Source organism: Podarcis raffonei, chromosome 9 (genome assembly GCF_027172205.1).
Source record: "Podarcis raffonei isolate rPodRaf1 chromosome 9, rPodRaf1.pri, whole genome shotgun sequence".
In the NCBI taxonomy this organism is placed as follows: domain Eukaryota; kingdom Metazoa; phylum Chordata; class Lepidosauria; order Squamata; family Lacertidae; genus Podarcis; species Podarcis raffonei.
The window spans coordinates 67,535,483-67,558,113 of record NC_070610.1 but is presented as its reverse complement, the minus strand read 5'-3'; the positions used below and the strand labels follow the sequence as shown (position 1 = coordinate 67,558,113).

The following is a 22,631-nucleotide window of genomic DNA, read 5'->3' as shown; positions in this document are numbered from 1 at the left end:
GTGAAGAAACGTGTGTCAAAACATACCACTATATTGTATTTATTTCTGCATTTATACCCCATCTTTTCTCCAAGGACCTCTAAAGCAGGGGGAAAGGTTCTCCCTTCTCCATTTTATTTTCACAACAGCCCTGCGTGGTAAGCTGGGCTGCAAGTAGTGACTGTCCCAAGGTGAGTTTTGTGGCTGAATCCTGGTCTCCTGTTGCAGCACTCTAACCACTAGACCACACTGACTTTCAGATAGGAGGGTATTTTCAACCCACACACAGACAAAGGAATGGGTGGAAGGCAAACTCACAGAAGCGACAGTCAGGGATAAAAAAAATACTCAAGATAAGGAGGGTAGCTTAGTGGCAGAATGCATGTTATTTCCTTACGGGAAACCCTGCACTATGAACCAGAAAGTTCAGCAGAAACTGCATGACCATTAGTAAGATACTATCCCTTGTTATCTGGAGAGAGAAATAATTTGCAGGCTTGCTTGAGGATGTTTGCTTGAGAAACATCAACTGTGCTGACACTTTCCCTCAATGTCGAAAGTGTCAATGTCATGAAAACTGTGATCAGAACAAAACTATGTGGGTCTGCCTAAGATCCTAGACGCTGACTCTTAGTTCTTGAGACAGGCTGGAATTGTGTTTCCTTAACCCAACATTATTCCACCTGACTGTTAAGATCGTCAGCAGAGGCCCTGCTCCACATCCCTTACTGTCTGAAGTTCGGTGGGTGTGTACGCAATGCAGGGCCTTCTCAGTGGTGGCCCCTTGGCAGGTCCAAAACTTCCCTGCTCCTCCCTCTTGGTGTTGATGGCTTGTAAAGACCATCTCATTTCCATGGGCTTTTTGCAACTGATTTTCTTCGCCTGTATTGGTTTGTGAGTGCTTCCTCCTATTAAGGTTTTACAAGCCTTTATTGCTCACTTTCCCTTATTTATCTTGCGGTGTTTTAGCTACATTTAGTTTTCAAAATAACTTTCTAATGAGCTGCCCCAGGTGCCTTTAGGCACAAGAGAGAGACAGAGAGATGAATAAATAACGTACAGCTGCAGAAATGAGGTGCTGCAGATGCTTTAAAAGGGAGGCAAATTAGAACACTGAACTGGAAGGGGAGAGTGGACTAGAGAGGGGAAAGAGAGAAGGAGGAAAGCGATGCAGGAAAACAGAGGACTGGGATTAAGATTGAGGAGCAAATGGACTCAAAGGATAAGGAAAAGAAACACCAGGAAGTAATTAGTAAGCAAAGCTCTTAGCGAAAGAACACACAGCTCCCTATTGAGCCTATGTTTGGGTCATGTGGAGGTGCTGCAGCAACGAAACATTTAGAGAAAGATTTTCAAGGGTTTGAGGCTGTTATAAATGCTGGGAAAGCTGGTTATATTAGGCACTATGTATAGACCCTTGGCTTGCCCAAGTCTAAAGTGATTTCCTTACTCTGATCCACTGTCTGCTTCTAACCCTGCTGGAGAAAGTAGTTCTTGAATTTACAAAGCTTCGCTATTCCCCCTGCCTTTCCTCAGTAGCACAAAACTGCAGCAGTACTGCAGTTCCTGTTCCTCTCAAGCCAGGATTTCGGAGAGATCTATGGCCTTCATTTTTCAAAGGTTTCCAGCAACCTTTTAAACATTATAGATTCAGAACTCAGGGAAAAAAGCACTGGCTCTGTGGAGACAATGTGCAATAACTCTTTCCAGAGAAAGTGGGGAAGGTTAGCGAGATGTATTATTACACTGTCAAGACGCCCAACAACATAAAATGCTGCCGCAGAGGCCACATCAGAATTGTAAAGAACATTAATGGGGAGAAGGAGGAAGGGAGGCAAACCATAAAGACTTGGGTCAAGGTGGATTTATCTCCTGTGAACTGGGTTAATTGGAGTAATGAAAAAAGCAAATAACTCCTGCACAGTCTTTTTAAAAAAGGCTGAAGTTTTATTCTGCGATTAATATGAACCTTTACTGCCCAAAGTGCAACTTGTAAAATGCAGGTTAACATGACGGCAAGCTTGGCTTATTCATGCCTCTTTGAGCAAATACTAGGTTGCCAAAGAAATGAGGTTGCAGGAAAAGTGAGCTAAGTTCCAAACTCCATCCCATTTGCATAATAAAACCCTTGCATTTGTTTCCTTACCTCATCTGGTTCTCTACCATGAAGACTCTCTTTATGGAGAGCTAAAGAAATCTGAAGGGAAGAGAAAAGAATTGTGGATTATCTTGGGGGGAACCCTTGAAAACCTCAACGCTCCCAACTGACAACTCTTTTTTTCTGCAACACTTTCCTCTGCTTATTGAAGGACCTATTCTATCACATGTCAATCTGGTATTTTAAAAAGCTGTTTCGAAGATTGGCACACATATTTTTAAAGGCTATTTCTATTTAGTGTGTTAATCTGGCCTTTACTTGTCAAGAGAAAGCAAATGATAAGAATGAGCAGGGTATTAAGGTACATTCGAGACAACCACCTCTGTATAATGAAAACCTTTTAGTTCATTTCTATTTAATTTTTAAAAAACAATACCCTACATTAAAAACCCCAAGGCTGTTTACAACACATAAATATCAACACAATAAACGAATTCCATTAAAAGCCAATGAGGTGCCAGCCATTCAGTTCTATACACAGAATTGTTGATGAGTGACCATGCCAACAGCTTCATTAAAAAAACATTGTGCCTGGGGTGGTGTACAAATATTATTATTTAGTAGCATTAGCATTTACCTTTTTCCGTAGGTCATCTTTCCTGAAGCCCAGGAGTTCCAAGCATTTGCCACGTGAATCCTCTTCGAAATGCACCTTTAAAAAAAAAATGTTAGGAAAAAGGAAGTGTTGTAGAAAACAGAGGTTGGTTTTTATTCCCTTTCCCACAATGTCTACCATCCTGCACCTCCCATTCTGTACAATTAACAGTTGCAAAGCAAACCTGTGAATTTGCAGCAAGATGCTAACAAAACCCTGATGCCCCTTGTATCTCTGCAAGGAGGAAGGACTGCAATGGAACATTAAGCAGAGCGGTACAAAGAATTGCGTGTTTTAAGGGCAGTCCATGCTTAAAAGCAGGGAGAGCCAAAGTTGTGCCTTCCAGATGTGGGTGGACTACAACTCCCATCATCTCTCACCATTGACGATGTTGTCAAGCAAGAACATGGCAGAAGAACAGCCCTGCCAGATCAGGCCAAAGGCCAGCATCTGGTCTAGCATCCTGTTCTCACAGTGGCCAACCAAAAGCCCAGAAGTAGGACCTGAGTGCACTCTACTGTACTTGAGATCCCCAGCAGCTGGTCTTCAGAGGCATAGTGCCTGTGACAGTAGGTGGAACATGGCGATTTTGGCTTGTAGCCACTGATAGCCTTATCGTGCACAAATTTGTCTAGTCCTCTTTTAAAGGCATCTAAGTTTGTGGTCATTACTAACAAAGCACTGGGTTTTTAAGGTGACAGGGAGCTAATGCGCCGTCCAAAAAATCTATCATTACCTTTAAGAAAGACCACACGTTCCTCTCAAAGTCATTCTTGGCAGCATCGATTTTCTTCTGGCAATAGTTGACAAATGCTTCTGCCTGCACAGCCTCCTGCAGCTGATCGGAGCGGCTCAGGAATTCCTTCTCGGTGACAACTTGGCTGACGTAGACGTGGTAGTGATGCTGAGGATGCTCTGCTCCTTGCTGCTGGGGCTTGCTGTTCTCAAAGGTAACTAGCTTTCCGCCAAACTGGAATTCAAGGGCAGCGCAGATACAGTTTAGGGAAGAATTTCAAATCCATTACCATCAAGATCCATGCTTCCGTTTTAATATGCACGCTCAAAAGAAAAGAACGTTCTGAAGATCTGAGGTTTGCTTTAAAGCAGACGTTTGAGAGGGGTGGGTGAATTGCAAACTAGCGTTGCAGTGTAGATTTGTGAAGATGCTGTGCCAGGGACGGAGAGCCACTTTTGGCTCAAGGGAAAGAATCCAGGGGCCACATGCCCTGTGGTAGACTGAGCCAAAGGTAATAATAATAATAATAATAATAATAATAATAATAATAATAATAATATTAATATTTATACCCCGCCCATCTGGCTTGTCTTCCCCAGCCACTCTGGGTGGCTTCCAAAAATATTAAAATACCGTAATACATCAAACATTAAAAGCTTCCCTAAACAGGACTGCCTTCAGATATCTTCTAAAAGTTTGGCAGTTGTTGTTCTCTTTGACATCTGGTGGGAGGGCGCCACTACCGAGAAGGTCCTCTGCCTGGTTCCCTGTAACTTGGCTTCTTGCAGTGAGGGAACCGCCAGAAGGCCTTCGTAGGCAGAGCAACAGGTACAAGTTTTACCTGGTTTCTACATGTATCTCTCCTCTCCTTGTCCTCAATCCAGACAAGAAGCATGACCAAAATTCAAGGACACATTCTAGCTAGGCAAAAACACTCAAGGAGGATGGAAAGCAGGATTGGTGAAAGGTGTGTCCTGGGAAGAATTTGGAGGAGCAGGCGGAGAAGCCTGGAGGGTCACATTTGGGCCCTGGACCTGAGGTTCCCCACTCCTTATTTATTGCTGAAATGAGCAGAGTTTGCATGGGAAAAAGTGCACACACCTATAAAGGGCTCCGGGTCTCTTAACTAGGGGAGGGAAAGCAGAGGACTGTCCATTGGAGCCATGTCACATGTTAAGTGACATATTTTGGGGCTTAGTTAATCGATATATTTACCCCATTCTCTTAACAGATGTAGAACTAATAATAAAAGAAGTAACAACACCTCACCAGTTATAGAAGGTGTGACCTTTTTCTGAACCAAGAGACAGATGAAAGCAGATGCTCTATCTATAATTGTTTGTCCCTAGCAAGTCCATCACACTCTGTCAGCTGAAGATCTAATTTCACGGCAGTATTTTGAACAGGGCTTAACACCACAGACACATTATACCGAGTGCCGGTTGTGTGATTACTTCATCACAAGGGGAATGTGATATACCGCATATCCTCGATTTTAAACTTCACAAAGGAGCAGAACAACACATTCATAGAACAGACAACTCAGCAGAAGAGTTAAACAGCCCACCCCATTAGAGTGCAATTAGGATTCCACTTACTGAAAAAGATGCACCGACAGGTCGGCGAATCCACTTGGGTGGCTTCTTCAAGGGCAGGATTCTGCTCTGTGGAGTGGTCTGCTGTGGGAGCTGCAATGGAGGAAGTGGCTGCCCTGTTCCAAATGGATCGAGATTACCAAAGGAGGACGAGAGCTTTTGAAAAGGAGAGAGAGAAAGAGAAAGACAGATGGGTCTAAAACTCATGTGCATTATCACCACTCTTGTTTATCCAACCAGTTATCATTTCTTGGGTTTGCTTTTTGGAGTTTAATTTGTTTATATATTCAAGGGGTGGATTAGAAGCCCATCTGAGCTGCAGAGTCAACGGTTCCTGTCAATATCTCAACTGTCCATACAAAAAAGAACATGATTGTTCTGTTTGGCAAGCAGGATGCACAGCTTCATAGCAAACCACACCACCATTTTATAATAAAAACCTTCTAAAAAGTTAGCTCCAAGGTGCCACCAAATGATTTTCTCTCTCTATCTTTAACCCTACAAATAGGACTCCTCTCAGGATAACAGTCACTGCCTGTGTACACAACGGTAACTTTTGACAGTCAAAGCAATTTTTAAAAAGTATTTCATCATGCATTGCAAACATCTGTCTTCCGTCAATTTGATACGCAGTGTTTTGTTTTAAATACCTTGTCTGCTTGCTTCTGTCGCAGGCTGTCAGTGCTTCCCCCCATGATGGAGTAAACGCTGATCCTCCCATCAAAAGAAGCAGCAGAGAGAAGAGCAGGGTTCCTGGGACACCACTGGACGTCAAAGCACCACTGGGTGCTGGTCGGAAGCTCATACAACACCTGTATCCAAAACCAAACATATTACAATAACAATGGCGGAGACCTAAACGGCTTAAGAAGGACCACCCAGCCACATCCAGAAAGCTAGTTTGGAGACAAAAGCTAATCCTGCCTCTTTCTGCTGCTCCGAGCGCAAAGTCTGCGCACTCTTTTTGCAATACCCAAACAAGAAATGTCTCTCCATTTCAAAAGCTTGCAAGCAAGTGTTCAATCAGTACCTCTCCCGTGTTTGGATTGGAGCAAAGAATTTTAGCATCCTTTCCACAGCTCAGCAACAGTTCGGGATCCGCCATACTCCAAGCTATTGTCAAAATGCCTCTGTGGAAAAAGATGCAACCAATCAAGCCTTTGTAAAAGTTGAAAACAAACTCTGAAATACCTGCAGTATTTTTTTGTTTGTCTTTTAGAAAATATTTAAATACGGTTTATTGTACATCGGAATCTACAAACATAATACAATACATATGTCAGGGAACTGCCATCCGAGAAGCAGGAGGTGAAAGGGCTCACAGAGGCTGAGAGAGACTTATCAGCTGAGGAGGGAACCAGCAGGGGGAGAGGAGGAGCTCCAAGGGAAAGTGAGTCGGAGGGAGGGCTCAGAGACACTTCCAGCGAAAATAGTGGGGAGGTTTCAGGACCTCCCATAGGGACACCCACTCCTCGCCGGAAACTGTCACACCGAGAGTCCAGAAGACGCGTTTCCGTTAAGGAACTTTTATGCTGGAAGAAGTTCCGTAAACGCCCACTGTCTGATTCTACAAGCGACTGACGGAGCCATGCTTAAGGAGCTCCGTCACAGACAGAGGTTTGTGGACTTAGCCAAACTCTGAGGGACTAGGACTTTATGCACAAGCAGCTCATCATCCCATCACAACATATATCAAACAATACAAAACGTACATATCTACAAAACATACATTACCTATATACGTACCCAGCATGAACACACCCACCATGAATTGACTTCCAACCATTCTCATTGAGCTAGTTTACATTTATTTAATCTGCACACATTTCATTTTGGATGTTCGATTCTTCCAAATATTTTCCAAGCTAAGTTCATTATATTCTCTTTATTTCTAGATTTATTCACTGTCTGTCAGGAGATCTACCTTCTCCACATAGTTTTTAAGATATTCTTTAAAGATAGTCCATTCCTTATTAACTTTTTGTAAGGTGTTTCCTCTTACTCTCCGTGTTGATTTAGCAATGTGTAAGTATTCAATCGTTTTTGCTAAGCAGTCTGTTTTTGTGGGGACATAGCAAAATCCACATAGCAAACTGCTGCTAGCAGTGAAGGAGGATGTCATTAGCATTTTCAACGTCTGTCAACCACGCAGCCAGTCAGATCTGCGAGAGACCAAAATACCTTGCATGGCTTTCTAGAACACGAAGCGGAGAAGATGCAAATCGGAGATCCCACATCTGGATTACAGGCAGCCTGTCGTCTTCCGAAGCCAGAACCATTTGTGTAGCGACATCAGGATGCCAGGCCAGCCCTGAGCAGTGCATCTGAAATTGTACAAGCAGTGCTCTCAGTAGCAACATCAAGCAGGCTTAGAAGAAACCAGACCGCTGCCTTCTATCCAAGACTTGCTTTGCACAGCCCTCTGCCAGTGCTGCTACCTCTGCCTCTGCGCTGGGCTGGGCACATGTAAAAGCTTTTGCCCATGTGGTTGGTCGCTCCCAAAACAGATGCAGATATACCATACAAGCACGCTCATGTCCCTGTATTAGCACAGGATGCATTGCAACATTTTGCAGTGGGTCCTACTTCCCTTTACCCTAATTTTGCAAGTACAGCCAATGGCCCATCTAGTCCAGCATCCTGGACTGGGGCCAAGCAGATCCCTGACCTGCAAGCAGGGCCTGCGACTCATCCATACTGTATTTATGAATGGGCCAGCTCACAACCTGAACAGGCCAAAGATGGAGAGAACAGGCATGCATACCCCCTCTCCATGCATGTAACAAAACACAGAAAATTCATACCCCCTCCTGCCACATGTGAATAGGCCCAATTTACAGGATTTTTCCCTGTACGAAAGGTGGGGGAGCAGAAAGATTGTGCAATGCTCACAACAAGTAGAGCGCTTCATTAACTTTTAACATTTTCAATCTTTTTGGGTTGACCTTCAGGGTTACTCCTCCCAAGGGGAACATACAGCGATAAAACCATTTTCATGTTGTTACTCTACATCAGGTGAGAGGACTCTTTTTTGCAGCTCATTATTTTCTGAGCAACCTGGGAAGGGGGAAGGGGGAAAGACATGCCAGTGGTGGGAGGTTCCAGAGGCAGAAGTGGGTGTGGGCAAGGAATATGAAATTTAACAGGGCACTAAGCTAGTTTTGATACACTCTATCCTCCATTCCAGCGGTTCTCAACCTGTGGGTCCCCAGATGTTGTTGGACTACAACTCCCATCACCCCTAGCTAGCAAGGCGAGCTCAGGAATGATGGGAATTGTAGTCCAACATCATCTGGGGACCCACAGGTTGAGAACCGGTGCAAGAGGCACTGTAGGAGCTCCAGGACAAATTCAATCAAGGCAGAAACACTCACAAGAAGCAGAGCCTGGGGTGGGGCAGCAGCTGTGGCCTGGAGAAACCCCCAAGGGCCAGGTAGAGAGGCTTGGGGGCCACATGTAGCCTCTGGGCCCAAGGCTCCCTACACTTCCTCTACGAACATGGGGAAGGAAGGCAGATGCCCACACCTCAGAAGGAAATTTTCAACCAGCCTTAACAAATACTCAACTGGCGTGAGTGCCTACAACAAACTGGCTGAATAGTTACCCGGTTACTGTGGTCGCTGACTTTGATGATAGGTTCATTCTTCCTGAGATCCCACACTGTAGCACGGCCACTAGGGCATGCAGAAGCCAAGATATGCTGGACTTGCCTGTTCCAAGCAATGCAGCTTATGTCTTCAGGAGGCTGTTGGAAACAGAACCCATCATCAGTTTCTCATTCTACGTCACTAAAATATGCAATGTCTGGCAGACCTTTCTTATTATTAAGCTCTTCAAAAACTTGGCAGACCTCCACTGAAAATGACAACAAAATCTGTTTCCCAACCTTGGGTCTCCAGCTGTTTTGGGACGACAACTCCCATCATCCCTAGCTAGCAAGACCAGTGGTCAGGGATGATGGTAGTTGTAGTCCGAAAACAGTTAGAGACCCAAGGCTGGGAAACACTAGTTTAACCTATTATCCTTAGTTCTCACTTTAAATGAGTTGTACCTGAGGCTCAATTCACGTTTACACACACATCAATCAATAATAATTTTAGCCTATCATTTACTCAATAAAGCAGCCAGCTACCCTAAGTTCCATGGTTATTCTGTTCATCTCTACAATGTCCAAGCACTTTTCAGAAGGATGTATCATCACGCAATTACAGGTTTCTCAAAAAGCTTTACAGTACAGGATTCTAAGATGTTCCCTTCAACCAAAAGTGTCTTAAGTAGGGGAGGAGAACCTGTAAATCTCCAAATGTAACTGGACATCCAACCTCCATCACTTGACCACTGGCCCCACTAGCAGGGGCTGATGGAAGTTTGAGTTTGAGGGTGCCTGGGGGACCACAGGCTCCCCATCCCCAACCATAAACAGACTGTAAGATGACAATCGGCTCATTCTCTCACCAACCAATCAAATGGTTTTAAGACCTGGCAAAATATGTGTCTTGTACCTGAGTCTTGGCTCCTGGAGTCATAGGCGTTGCAAAATTGTTCAAGTCCCATATGTAGATCTCAGACTCATTTGCACCAGAAGCAACTAGGTTTGTCTATAAAACGGAGAACACACAATCAGGTCCATGCAATAAGGACTGAATATCATCTCAAGTGCTGCTATATTAGGCACCATGATTAACGTGCAGAAAGAAAGATCTAACCTGGAAGAGGTTGACATCCAGAGCTCTAACAGGCCCCGTGTGCTTGTCTTTCTGCGCAATCACAACTTCCTCTTCACCTGCCAATATTTTAGCTGGGTCATACAAAATGATGTTTCCGTTTTCGCCGCCGGCAATGAGTACCCCCGAAAGATCCCCATCAGATGCCATTCTGTGAGGACCCCATATCAGTTTGTGATACCTGCAAAACGATGTAAGAACGTGAGATGAGGTCTGCTGGATCAGGGCAAAGACCCCTATAGCCCAGGACTTTGTATTCAGTGCAAAGTAATTCAATACAACGGTCTTAAGTAACCAAGCCAGACACCTCCAATGACAATGCAAGCAGCCGAGAGAAGCACAGTGTTTTTGCTGTCTGTCATTAAATCGGCCATGAAAGATTCATGGAGTCTGTTCAAAATCTACATGAGGAAGAGCATAGCCTTTTGCATCTATGGACACCACCCAAGCCACTTTGTCCTGAGAAGCAGCCATTATTAGCTCGGCACAAGTGCTGCTCAAGCAGTAAACAGGTAGAATTATTTCCATTAGCTGAATGTACACTCAGGACAATTGTAGTTCTAGGAGAAGGAAATGCAATAGCAGCAAGGAAGGGATACAGGGCCACCTTTACAAATAAAGACCACCATTCAGGGCTTTTCTGCAGGGCCAGGAGCCTTGGCACATCATAGGAACATAGGATCTACAGCCCAGGCATAAGGAAATTTGCCCTCCAGGTCTTGAAGGACTACAACCAAAGGGGGTTTGAATCCAGAAATTGATATGATCCCTGTTGTGACCTCTGTGCTTAGGAGGCCAGGGAGCCAACCACAGCAATACAGTCTACCTACCCCTGATGCAACTGTTCTGTGCCTAAGCATGTTGCTTTTGCCAACATCTTCTTTCTCCCTCTCACCTCCAGGGACCAGCAAGTACAGGAGACACAGCAAGGACTGTAAGGCCCAGCTCTGTGTAGGGCTTTCTCTCTCTGCTGCAGCAGTATGGAGAGTCAGACATTGCTGAGTTATGCCCAAATGCACAGCGGCATGACAATGAAGCTGTGTGCTTTCTAGTGGGCAAAGGACCTTGGGGCTGGATGTAAGCCAAACTAACAAACGTGGATAGGCGAGACTGATAGGAACTGCGGTCCAAAACATTTAGATGGCACCAGTTTGGCAAGAGCTAGTTTATCATGGCATAAACTATCAGGAGAAAAAACCTCCAGATCTTGAAAGCTGTGCCCCTTTGACTGCTAATACTCACATCCTGAGCTTTTCATTTACATAAGCAGACAGTTTTTAAAGTCTGCACATACCTATGAGTGGATGAGAAAGTAGCACAGGACTTCATATCCAGCGATGGGTCAGTCAGGTCAAGTTCAAATATTTCCAGGGAAGCACTGGTACTGAAGCTTGCATCTAACTGCTGAGCAGATGTACCTGCAGAGACATGTGGAATGCCTTACTACTGATGTACTGTAAACATAACACTTGGGAAGCCCAAAACAACCTCACACACTTAAGGGAAGAGGTAAAACCGAACACTGTTTTTAAAAACCTACTTTTAAAACACGCAAACAAATCCTTATCAGATTCTGAATCTTTTTGCTGTTTGTGACATTACAAAACCTCCCTTTTTATATACCAGTTGTGGAATTTCTCTTGCCCTTAATAATGTTGGGAATTGCCAGGGAAAAGAAAGGATTTTAGTGCACCACTGTATAGTGTGGTGCTGAAGCCCTGCACAAGCCCACTGACTCTATTAAGTCTGCAATCCTGTGCACACTTAACTGGGTTTGAACCACATAGAACACGGTTCAATGAACTAAACAGGTTTACATATCTAGGAGTCTGATTCAATAGCTATAAAAGATAACTGGATTTGAAATGTACAGAGGCAATGTACCTCTAAATACCAGCTGCTAGTGCTAAACTAGAGACTAAGGCTGTTGCCTTCATGATGAGCTTATGAATACACAGAGATACCAGCTGCTGTTGAGAAGATGAACACAGATGGATGTTGGTCTCATCCAGCAAAGCAAATCTCAAATTCACATTTAGTGCAAGTTCAAGCTAAGTGTTGTTATTTGGAGACCTTTGGTAATAATAATAATAATAATAATAATAATAATAATAATAATAATAATTTATTATTTATACCCCGCCCATCTGGCTGGGCTTCCCTAGCCACTCTGGGCAGCTTCCAAAAAAATACTAAAACACTGCAATACATCAAACATTAAAAGCTTCCCTAAACAGGTCTGCCTTCAGATGTCTTCTAAAAGTCTGGTAGTTGTTGTTCTCTTTGACATCTGATGGGAGGGCGCTCCACAGGGAGGGTGCCACTACCGAGAAGGCCCTCTGCCTGGTTCCTTGTAACTTGGCTTCTTGCAGTGAGGGAACCGCCAGAAGGCCCTCGGTGCTGGACCTCAGAGACCTTTGGTCTCCAATTAACAAGTCTAATAAGTAACAACTACAACAACTTTAAAAAGCCAGAACAAAAGCCCCAAACAAATACAGGCAAGGGCTTTTATTTACAGGTAAACCTTTTCTTCTTTGGGATGTGATTTTTATTTTTTTTCTGCATGCTATTCTCACCATCTTTCAGCATTCAGAAGGGCAATATTTTAATGAGGGCTCAAAAAGTGCTCAAAATCCCTAAGTGGCTGGCATCAGAACTAAAGTGCCATGTCTGCAGACATCTGAATTAGTATTTCAGATGTAAGCATGCTAGTATCAGATTTCTAAATGACCAGGTGACTGAGATTTTCCTCAGCTGGGAGCTTCAACTGAAGCCGAAAGGCTGGCTCTAGAGTGCCCCCATCCACGAAGGGCAGGGGTTCTACGACTTGCAGAGGAGAGTTCTGCTCATGGGACCTCTGGATCCAACACATGATATTTTCACATTGCAATGAAATAATAACTCACCAGTAGCCAAATAGATGGGGTGATGGTGAGATGGACTCCATGCCTGCATGGCAGTACGGTCTATCTCTTTTAGCTTCATCCTGCTGAAAGAGTACAATACACAGACAGCATCACTACAGGAGAAGGTGAGAAACTGGACAAAAATGAAGACTTCACACACTCTGCTCTTAACCCAAAACTGTTCAGAGGAGGCAATATTTAAATCCTTCTGACTGGAAGAATAAAAAATAAAGTCCATGTTTGCGTCAAAGTAGTCTTCAGAATATTCACCAATACAGTGGTACCTCTACTTACGAACACGATCTGTTTTGGGGTGCCATTCGCACCCCGGAAAGTCCGTAAGTAGAGTGCTGCTACAGCGCGTGCACAATAGATTGTTTCTGCGCATGCGCAAAGCACACAGATCACTTCTGTGCATGCATGCAGATCACTTCTGCGCGTATGGTAGACCCGGAAGTAAACACTTCCAGGTTTGCCGTGTTCATAACCTGAAAAGCCACAACGTGAAGCAAACATAACACAAGGTATGACTGTGTTAAGAAAAGAAATCCTAGATGAGTTTAAATCAGTAGACCACAGTGGTGGCTCCTCGCTTGTGGAATGCTCTTCCCAGAGAGTTCATATTCTGTTCCAATTGCTCTGGCCCGAAGTCAAGTTGGGTCCGGAGTAAGCGAAGACTGAGAAAACTGTCTAAACTGAAGGCTATAACGCAGCTCATAAATAAACAAACACACCTAATCCTCACATGGCACTCTGGTATTATTGATATTTCTTTGCTGTCCTCCTCACAAACAGCTTCTTCATTCAAAACCAGAAATTCTTGCATGGCTCAATACCAACAGGGCATGTGGCTCTGAAGCTCTATATATGAAACTGACAGTGACGTTTTCCTATTCGTTTTTTATTAGCAGCGAGCTGCCAAACAAATTGTGGTTGGTTATGGTTTCTTTGAAACCAGTTGAGTAGAAACCATGGTTTATAAAGCTAGCTTGTTTCAACAAACCATAGTTAACATTAACCACAGTTTAAGGTTCAGATAGCAGGCTGATCACCGAAGAATTGATGCTTCTGAATTATGGTGCTGGAGGAGACTCTTGAGAGTCCCATGGACTGCAAGAAGATCAAACGTATCCATTCTGAAGGAAATCAGCCCTGAGTGCTCACTGGAAGGACAGATCCTGAAGCTGAGGCTCCAGTACTTTGGCCACCTCATGAGAAGAGAAGACTCCCTGGAAAAGACCCTGACGTTGGGAAAGATGGAGGGCACAAGAAGGGGACGACAGAGGACGAGATGGTTGGACAGTGTTCTCGAAGCTACCAGCATGAGTTTGACCAAACTGCGGGAGGCAGTGGAGGACAGGAGTGCCTGGCGTGCTCTGGTCCATGGGGTCACAAAGAGTTGGACACGACTAAACGACTAAACAACAACAACAAGGTTCAGATAGAATGCTAAACTGTAGTTAAGCAAAGGCAGAAGCAAGAGCTTGCACATTCCTTCTGGTGGCCGTGCCAGGTGACACAATGCAACATCAAATGAGCACTAAAACACTGTAAATAAAGGTTTTTGTTAATGTAACCTGTTCTGTGAACGTAACCCCTGCATAAGCGGGGAGACACCTGTATGAGAAAGGGGATTTTGACTTAAACCTCAGGAAGAACCTTCTGAGAGTTAAGAGCTGTTTGATAGTGGAACAGACTCCCTTGGGAGGTTGTGGACTCTCCCTTAGATGGAGGTTTTTAAGCAGAGGTTGGGTGACCACCAGAGATAGATGCTTTAGTTGAGATTTCTGCACTGAAGGGGGTTGGATTAAGATGACCCTCGTGGTCCCTTTCAACACTGTGATTCTATAGAATGCTGGCATGCACTCATTTATAAGAAGAAACTGCAATCAAGTTCTGGAATACCGTTATCCAAAATTCTACCTCCAGACCTCCACCTAAGTGCCAGCGAAAAGGACAACGTGGCCCTCACTCCGATGGCCAACTGCCCAGAATTTTGTTCCAACCACAGCTTCCTCTTAAAACGCTTTAACTAAAACCTTAAACTGGAACTATGTGATCATGCCACAAAAGCTTTAATTAGAACTAGAAACAAGCTAAAAGAAGAAAGTGTAAAACAGAAAGTACCACAAAACTTTCAGATAAGCATCTCTCAGAAAGTACTTTCGAGGATTATTTGCCAACTGCTCAAACTGATATCATCAATGCTGAGTCTCCCTACTCCTTTTTGCTGTCTCCTAACCAGAAACCCTATAATTCTTATAGGAGCACAGCATTGAAGGAAAGGATTAATATTTTTAAAACTATGTGACTAGTGGGGTGCCACAGGGTTCTGTCTTGGGCCCGGTCTTATTCAACATCTTTATCAACGACTTGGATGATGGACTCAAGGGCATCCTGATCAAATTTGCAGATGACACCAAACTGGGAGGGGTGGCTAACACCCCAGAGGACAGGATCACACTTCAAAACGACCTTGACAGATTAGAGAACTGGGCCAAAACAAACAAGATGAATTTTAACAGGGAGAAATGTAAAGTATTGCACTTGGGCAAAAAAAATGAGAGGCACAAATACAAGATGGGTGACACCTGGCTTGAGAGCAGTACATGTGAAAAGGATCTAGGAGTCTTGGTTGACCACAAACTTGACATGAGCCAACAGTGTGACGCGGCAGCTAAAAAAGCCAATGCAATTCTGGGCTGCATCAATAGGAGTATAGCATCTAGATCAAGGGAAGTAATAGTGCCACTGTATCTGCTCTGGTCAGACCTCACCTGGAGTACTGTGTCCAGTTCTGGGCACCACAGTTCAAGAAGGACATTGACAAACTGGAACGTGTCCAGAGGAGGGCAACCAAAATGGTCAAAGGCCTGGAAACGATGCCTTATGAGGAACGGCTAAGGGAGCTGGGCATGTTTAGCCTGGAGAAGAGGAGGCTAAGGGGTGATATGATAGCCATGTTCAAATATATAAAAGGATGTCACATAGAGGAGGGAGAAAGGTTGTTTTCTGCTGCTCCAGAGAAGCGGACACGGAGCAATGGTTCCAAACTACAAGAAAGAAGATTCCACCTAAACATTAGGAAGAACTTCCTGACAGTAAGAGCTGTTCGACAGTGGAATTTGCTGCCAAGGAGTGTGGTGGAGTCTCCTTCGTTGGAGGTCTTTAAGCAGAGGCTTGACAACCATATGTCAGGAGTGCTCAGATGGTGTTTCCTGCTTGACAGGGGGTTGGACTCGATGGCCCTTGTGGTCTCTTCCAATTCTATGATTCTATGATTCTATGTCTTGTGTAGTCTCAGCAACAGCCTTTTCCCATAGCAAGGAAACTGAAGTGACTGTACCCCAACTGTGGAATGCTCTAATCACAGAAGCTCATCTAGTACCCATGTTGTGGTCTTCTTGGTACCTGGTGAACCAACTTTGATTTTCCCTTGCTTTTCACTACTGGTGCCTTTTCAATACTGTGTACCAACACTGTTCTCTGATTGTTTTTTTAAAAAACAACACAGGCTAATCTCTCACTCAGTGTTAGATATTTCCTGGGTACAAAGTTGGTGACTGACATCTCCATCGAGCCAGTTTAAAAACCTCTGTCTCAGTCCATAGTTAATTCCATTTCCATTTCTACTGTATGAGTTTCTCCTTCTTGCACAAAGGGACAAGTGACCAGTTGTAAGAGCAAGCTAAAGTCAAGCAATGTAGCTGAGATCATAGAATTGTAGCACTGTCATATATCTGTGTTTCTGACATTGCTCTACTTCTGCTGGTTTCAACATCTTACATGTTGTGTGTAATCTATCAAAATCCTGTGCACTCTTACACTAAGAAAAGTTGAGGCAATACAATATGTTGCTATGTGTATATTGTATGTGTTCTCTGGTACCAATCCTGCAACAGCTAACCACACCACTTCTTCATTTTAAGTACCGTACAGCTTTTAAAGTCACACTTCCTGAAATGGAGAATTTTCAACAAATCATGCAACAGGAATCTAGGTGTGAGCTGCAGCAGTAGTCTATACAATGAAAATGGAAGTTGACCTGGAGCCAATAAAGAAATATCATTTGGAAGCGACCATAGCATCTTAAATATTCGCTTTTCTTTAATAGTGGCTGTTCCTAATTCTGCACATGCCCACTTCTTCTTCAACTTGTGCATGGACAGCCAGTATGCTGCCTTTATTTGGGTGTTAGATTATGACAGGCCAGGGTTCAAATCTCCATTCAGTCATGAAGCTCACTGGTTGAGCAGCCTAAACTACCTCACAGGCTTGTTGTTAGAATAAAGTGGGGAAGGCAAGAACCATGCCCACTACCTTGAGCTCCTTGGAGGAAGGATGGTGTATAAAAACAATAAATAAATAAATAAAATATTACTTTTGTTCGCTTAGTGCTGGACAAACTGCAAGTCCTCCAAATAATTCAGAAAAATAATACAGTACTGGAGAGATATTTCCATTACTGGACTTTCAAAGTAGCACTGCAGCCCTGTCTCCTGCTAGTCCTATAGATACAAAGGAGTTTACAACCTTCCACGGTGTCCAGCTACACAGAAAGCTATTACTTGGCACTGTAACCTTTGATACTAACCCAGCACCAAAGAAAGTGCAGCCTCTCATTAAGAGTGATGAATAGGGAAAAGGGACCCAAGGTTACTTAATCCTAACTGGTATCTCTTGAAATCTGTAGTCTTCAAACTTTGCAGACTTGGGACCTGCCTCCAAACATGCATTTGGGAACCCATTTGTTAATTTTTAATCATCTATTTGTATGGCGGTAACACTGCTGTTGTGACCCAACCTAGCTCAGGCTTGCAATTCAGTACTGGATTCCAATTTACCAGCTGAAGATCACTGATAAGCCACCATGGTTAAGAAGCAGATCTTTCCTAAGAATATACAAGTCTGCATGCAAACCCTCTTGCTACCAACTGCAAATACAAAATCAATGCCACATACGAAAGCTTACACTCTTATCGTTCCATGGTAATTAATCCAAAACTAACAAGGCTCCTAATTTTTGTATTAACAGACATTATGGTCTGCCATTCAACAACACTGAAATGTGTGTATATCTGTGATATTACTAGCAGCCCCATATCCAAAAAACTGCAGCTTTGAAAGGTTCAGCCCACCATCTTGATTCAAAATGGTATCCTACTGTATCCAAACACAGGTGAGAACATGCTGCTTGAGCCAGGAACCACTGTGCAAAATTTGATTACAATACTGTATCATAAAAGATGTCCAAACTCATACAGAAAAACAACTTTCCAAAATTCACTGCAGGTAGAAATTAACATTTTGCCATTTGATCTCTAGCCTTATCTTTGGTGTGCCCTCCAAGGGTGGTAGATATTCTAAATTAAGTGGCCCTGAATAAAAGTGCCACTTTGTGTACAAAACACTAGGAAAGTGCCACTTTGTGTACAAACGGTAGGAAAACTCTTCTGGGTAGAAAATATCAGTGACATGCTCAAGATCGCAGAGACATTTTAAACACAATAATCAACTGACTCTACAGCTTCCAGTATGTATTTCAAGACAATCGGAGAATAGGCTAAAACTTAAATCTGAAGGTCTTTGTCATGGTACACTAGCTGTAGAAGAAGGCATTTTATGCAATATTTCAGGGGTGGCCAACAGGTAGATCGTGATCTACTGGTAGATCGTGAGGTGTCTGTGGTAGATCTTGGGACCCCTCCCACCCCCTTTGATTTCCCTAACTTAGATTTCCCCTAAAAGCTCAAAAAAACTTTGACTTCCCAAAAAACCGCCAGTTTTTTTATAGTGGGAGTAGATCGCAGTCTCTTGGAAGTTGGAAAAGCCTGCAATATTTCAATGCGTGTTTAGCTGTTGAAGCCAGGATCCTAATTTTCAAGTATGGCACTAGGGAAGGGAGCAGCAGCTCCTTCAGGTGTATGAATGCAAAAAAAATATTGATGCAACAGTATGATTTTGCTGATATGCTATTTCTCCAACCCAAAACTTGTGCATGCCTAGAAACAAGACAGGGGAAACGCCTGGAAAGGCTAAACTCGGGTCGATCCCCGAAGGGTTTGGAAAACCCGCTGCTCCCTTGAGGGGGGGAGCGAAGGTGCTCAGCCAGACGCCCCCCAAACCGATGCAACAAAAGGGCCGCAGTGCTAAAAATGCAGGCAGGACGAAATCCCATTATGCATTTGCATCTCCGAAAAAGTGGGGAGGGAAAAGCCTCTTGTTAAAAGCACCACGCCTAAACCGGGAGCCCCCGCTTTTTGCAAAAAAATAAATAAATAAACCAGGAGGGTGGGCGAAGTGGATCCCTCGCCCCCTTTCTCGGCCACCTCGCAACGCCAAGCTATGGCTGCAATCCTAGGAAAGACGAGTCGCCAGGATGCGGCGCAAAACGAGAGCTGGGCCGAGTTTAAAGGGAAGCCCGGCTGGGACCCCCAACCCGCCGCCGCCGCCGCCCGCCCTTCGGTCTCCCTCTCACCTGCTCGCCGGTCTCCCTCGGCCAGGAAAGTCAAGGCTGGGCTGCGGCCTCCTCCTCCGCCCGCAGGGCCCCAAGCTCCAACCCGCTCGGGCTTCAACGTGGCAGCCGGAGCACCGCCTCCATGCCGCCGGCTTCCGGGACGAAGTGGCACCCGCCCGCCGCTGGGGCTGGGCCTGCTTGGGAGAGGGAGGAAGAGGAGGAGGAGGAGGAGGAGAGGGAAGCCGGCGAAGTCGCCACGCTGCCGCCTCTGAGGGGAGAAGTCGCCACGGTGGACGCGCGCCGGGGGTCGGCTAGGCCGGAGGGGCTCCAAGTTTCTGCATTGGCTTTCGGAATAAAGATTTGCTTGCGGCAAGCCGAGGGTTTATATATATAAATATATATACACACACTCTGAGGGTGTGTGTGTGTGTGTGTGTGTGTGTGTATATATATATATATATATATATATATATGTGTGTGTGTATCTATCTATCTATCTATACACACACACACACACACACACACATATATATATATATATATATATATATATACACACACATATATAGAGTACATATACATACATACACACACACACACAGATAGATAAACACCCTCAGAGTATATATATGTAAATAACACCCTCGGCTCGCCGCGAGCAAATCTTACATATTTAAGTATATATTACATACTTTTATATATAGGGTGAATTTGATTTAAATTAAATCGATTTAAATCACTAGTCAGTTAGACTTGATTCAAATCTCTCTCTTTTTTTTACAGAAAGACTCATTCTTGCTGGTATAATCTTAATACTTACAACCAGAGGAAGGTTTCATTTTTGGAATAATAAATTTTCAGAGTAGTTTTTACAGTTCTATCAAAAGTTACTGATTTGGTTATACTATTAGAAATGCATGGACAGATAAATATGAAATTATTGTGAGGTTTAATAAGTTAACTCTTTATATTTGGGCAACTTTTCTGCTGTACTTTATTGGAAGGAGAAAAATATATCATTTCTTTAATAAAAATTAAAAGGATTTTAGATTTAACTAGAACGATAACATTATAGCATATGTAGTCATGGTTGTTAACTGTTGTTAACTGATGTGGTTAAATGATTTTAAAAAAACAACACTCGTAGACTGAGTTTTAGCACACATGAAAAACTTAAAACAAATCCTTATTTCCTGATGAAATAACCTTTGGACTATAATGTAACTTAAATAGAAAGCTATCTTTAGAAAGATTTTTTCTCCAAAAGCATTTTATTTAAAAAATCCAATTTGAACAAAAAAAAAATCATTGATTTTTATCCACTCTGATATACTCTGATAGAAGCCACTCCTAGCAGTGCTCAAGTTATAGCACAGAACAAAACTGCTTTGTAATACTGACCCTGGGGAGCAAAGCCTCCAACATTTCTTCTTTGAAAATAGGAATATCCTATACTATCATGGCGATGGGATCTCATCATCATATTTATACGCCACCTATCTGACTGGGCAGCTTCCAGCAGCTATAAAAAAGTTATAAAACACAAAACTTTAAAACACTTCCCTCTACAGGGCTGCCTTCAGATAGCTCGGGGGTTGCATAACTCCATACCTTCCGACGTTTTTCCTGTGAAAATTAGGGACATCCTAAAGGAAATTGGGACATTCTGGGATCAGAACCAAAAACCTGGACAACTTCTGTAAATCCGGGACTGTCCCTGGGAAACAGGGGCACTTGGAGGGTCTGCGATGCAGCAACATAGAGAACAAGAATCATTCCCGAAATATAAACGAGCCTCTTAAATACATACATGTATACGAACTCCATAAGAGGTGTGAGCTCACTTTTGCCTGGTAATCTCATTTATATTCTAATTTGAGACAAACTCATTTACTCTTATCACAAAGCCTTTCTTTCATGTTTCTGAGTTGAGATCCCTGCTCACAACCCTATGTCGTGGAGAACTGTAGAATAGCCAACGCTCTTGAGAGATGTAGATACTGTTCCTGATTTTACATCCAAAAATATTATTTTGATATTATACTATACAGTATATTGTATTATACTATACTATACAGTTGCCATCCTCTCATGCCACACCCTTTGAGAACCATTGCTCTAGGTGATGAGGAGTGTTCATAGGCGTTTTATATAGATGTATATACTGTATTTCAAAACCTCTGCACGTGTGCAGAGTGCATTTACTTCCCCACTGCAGCTAGTTTAGAAAAGAGCTGCTGAATGGGGCAAAGGCCTAGCCCAACACTGCTTTCGAAGGTCAGTGCCTCAGGGAACTCCATAAGCAGACCGTTAAGGCAGCCAGGCACAGCTAAAGACCCTGGACTTTAATGTTTATTTAGAATCACAGTATCTTGATATACTAGGCTGACTGGTTTGGCCAGGAGTTTGAACTTCAGTCCAACACTGCAGTGGGTGTGCGTTGGAGTCTGAACTCACTGCACATAATTTACACATTTAAGTTATCTTTCGGGAGGCAGGATTTTATGTGGGGTTGGAGGGGAGGAGGCACTCCTCTTCTGACAGATATATAAAGTTTGTGTTCAGGTGTGCAGGCCTAATTAACTGCAGACTAGTGTTGTTTTTTGTTTTAAGTTAGTTTGCCACCGATACACTTCCAGATATAGGTGGGTAGCCGTGTTGGTCTGCTGTAAGTCAAAACAAAATAAAAAAAATACTTCCAGTAGCACCTTAGAGACCAACTAAGTTTGTTATTGGTATGAGCTTTCGTGTGCATGCCTCATGTGTGTATCTCAAGAAGTGTGCATGCACACAAAAGCTCATACCAATAACAAACTTAGTTGGTCTCTAAGGTGCTACTGGAAGGAATTTTATTTTGTTGGTACACTTTCAACACACTTGTGGCTGAAAGCCTATGAATGTAAACTTAAGTTGCCCTGAACTTCTGTTAAAACATGACTAGCACAGGAGAGTCTCACTCTTACCCTTTTCCTAAGGCTGCATATATAATCTTGAGCAGGAACAGACAAGTGACACTTGCATTTTTCCATTTACATGAAATGTTGGTAGTTCAGAGGATCCCATGCTAGAATAAGACTTCTGAAATAGCTACTCCAGGATTCATATAAAAGCCACCACAAGGTGTTCTCATTTACTAGGAGCTTTGGCATCAATTTTGAACCTAATTATGAGTCTAGCATCCCATTTCCCACAGTAACCAAGAGGAACCCCACAAACAAGACACAAAGCTTACCAATCTGTGACTTGCCCTCTTATCCAATCACTAAATTTACTCAGAATCCATTTTCAGTGCAGAATAAGCAGTCATTTCTCTTCTTTACTTACACAGATGTGAGTTTTAAATACCTTGAATTGCAAAGATTAGGCCAACACACGTGTTCAGTTCCCTGCTGAAACATTGTTTCAGCAAGCCTACTCAGTCCCATAATTTAGTTATACAAATATTTGTATGATTGTAACTGTGATTATGGTTTTATGTACA

At 43.3% G+C, this 22,631-nt stretch overlaps 1 protein-coding gene across 18 annotated transcripts in view; it reads right to left on the bottom strand.

Moving 5' to 3' along the window:
* Positions 1 to 22,631, bottom strand: part of SEC31A (SEC31 homolog A, COPII coat complex component) — a 58,922-nt gene that overhangs the window by 33,828 nt on the left and 2,463 nt on the right. For 6 of the 18 annotated variants that reach the window (XM_053404237.1, XM_053404242.1, XM_053404243.1 and 3 more), the window contains exons 1-13: positions 19,172 to 19,358; positions 12,694 to 12,776; positions 11,082 to 11,205; positions 9,770 to 9,968; positions 9,566 to 9,661; positions 8,668 to 8,808; positions 7,245 to 7,387; positions 6,094 to 6,193; positions 5,714 to 5,875; positions 5,067 to 5,219; positions 3,469 to 3,702; positions 2,715 to 2,789; positions 2,126 to 2,176 (exon numbers count right to left, since the gene is read on the bottom strand). In XM_053404237.1, the coding sequence (XP_053260212.1) occupies positions 2,126 to 2,176; positions 2,715 to 2,789; positions 3,469 to 3,702; positions 5,067 to 5,219; positions 5,714 to 5,875; positions 6,094 to 6,193; positions 7,245 to 7,387; positions 8,668 to 8,808; positions 9,566 to 9,661; positions 9,770 to 9,968; positions 11,082 to 11,205; positions 12,694 to 12,772 (1,557 nt within the window). In that variant the 5' untranslated portion in view covers positions 12,773 to 12,776; positions 19,172 to 19,358. Of the gene's footprint in view, positions 1 to 2,125; positions 2,177 to 2,714; positions 2,790 to 3,468; positions 3,703 to 5,066; positions 5,220 to 5,713; positions 5,876 to 6,093; positions 6,194 to 7,244; positions 7,388 to 8,667; positions 8,809 to 9,565; positions 9,662 to 9,769; positions 9,969 to 11,081; positions 11,206 to 12,693; positions 12,777 to 19,171; positions 19,360 to 22,631 lie in introns of those variants that run through there. The other 12 variants (XM_053404230.1, XM_053404233.1, XM_053404234.1 and 9 more) reach the window with 8 other exon arrangements.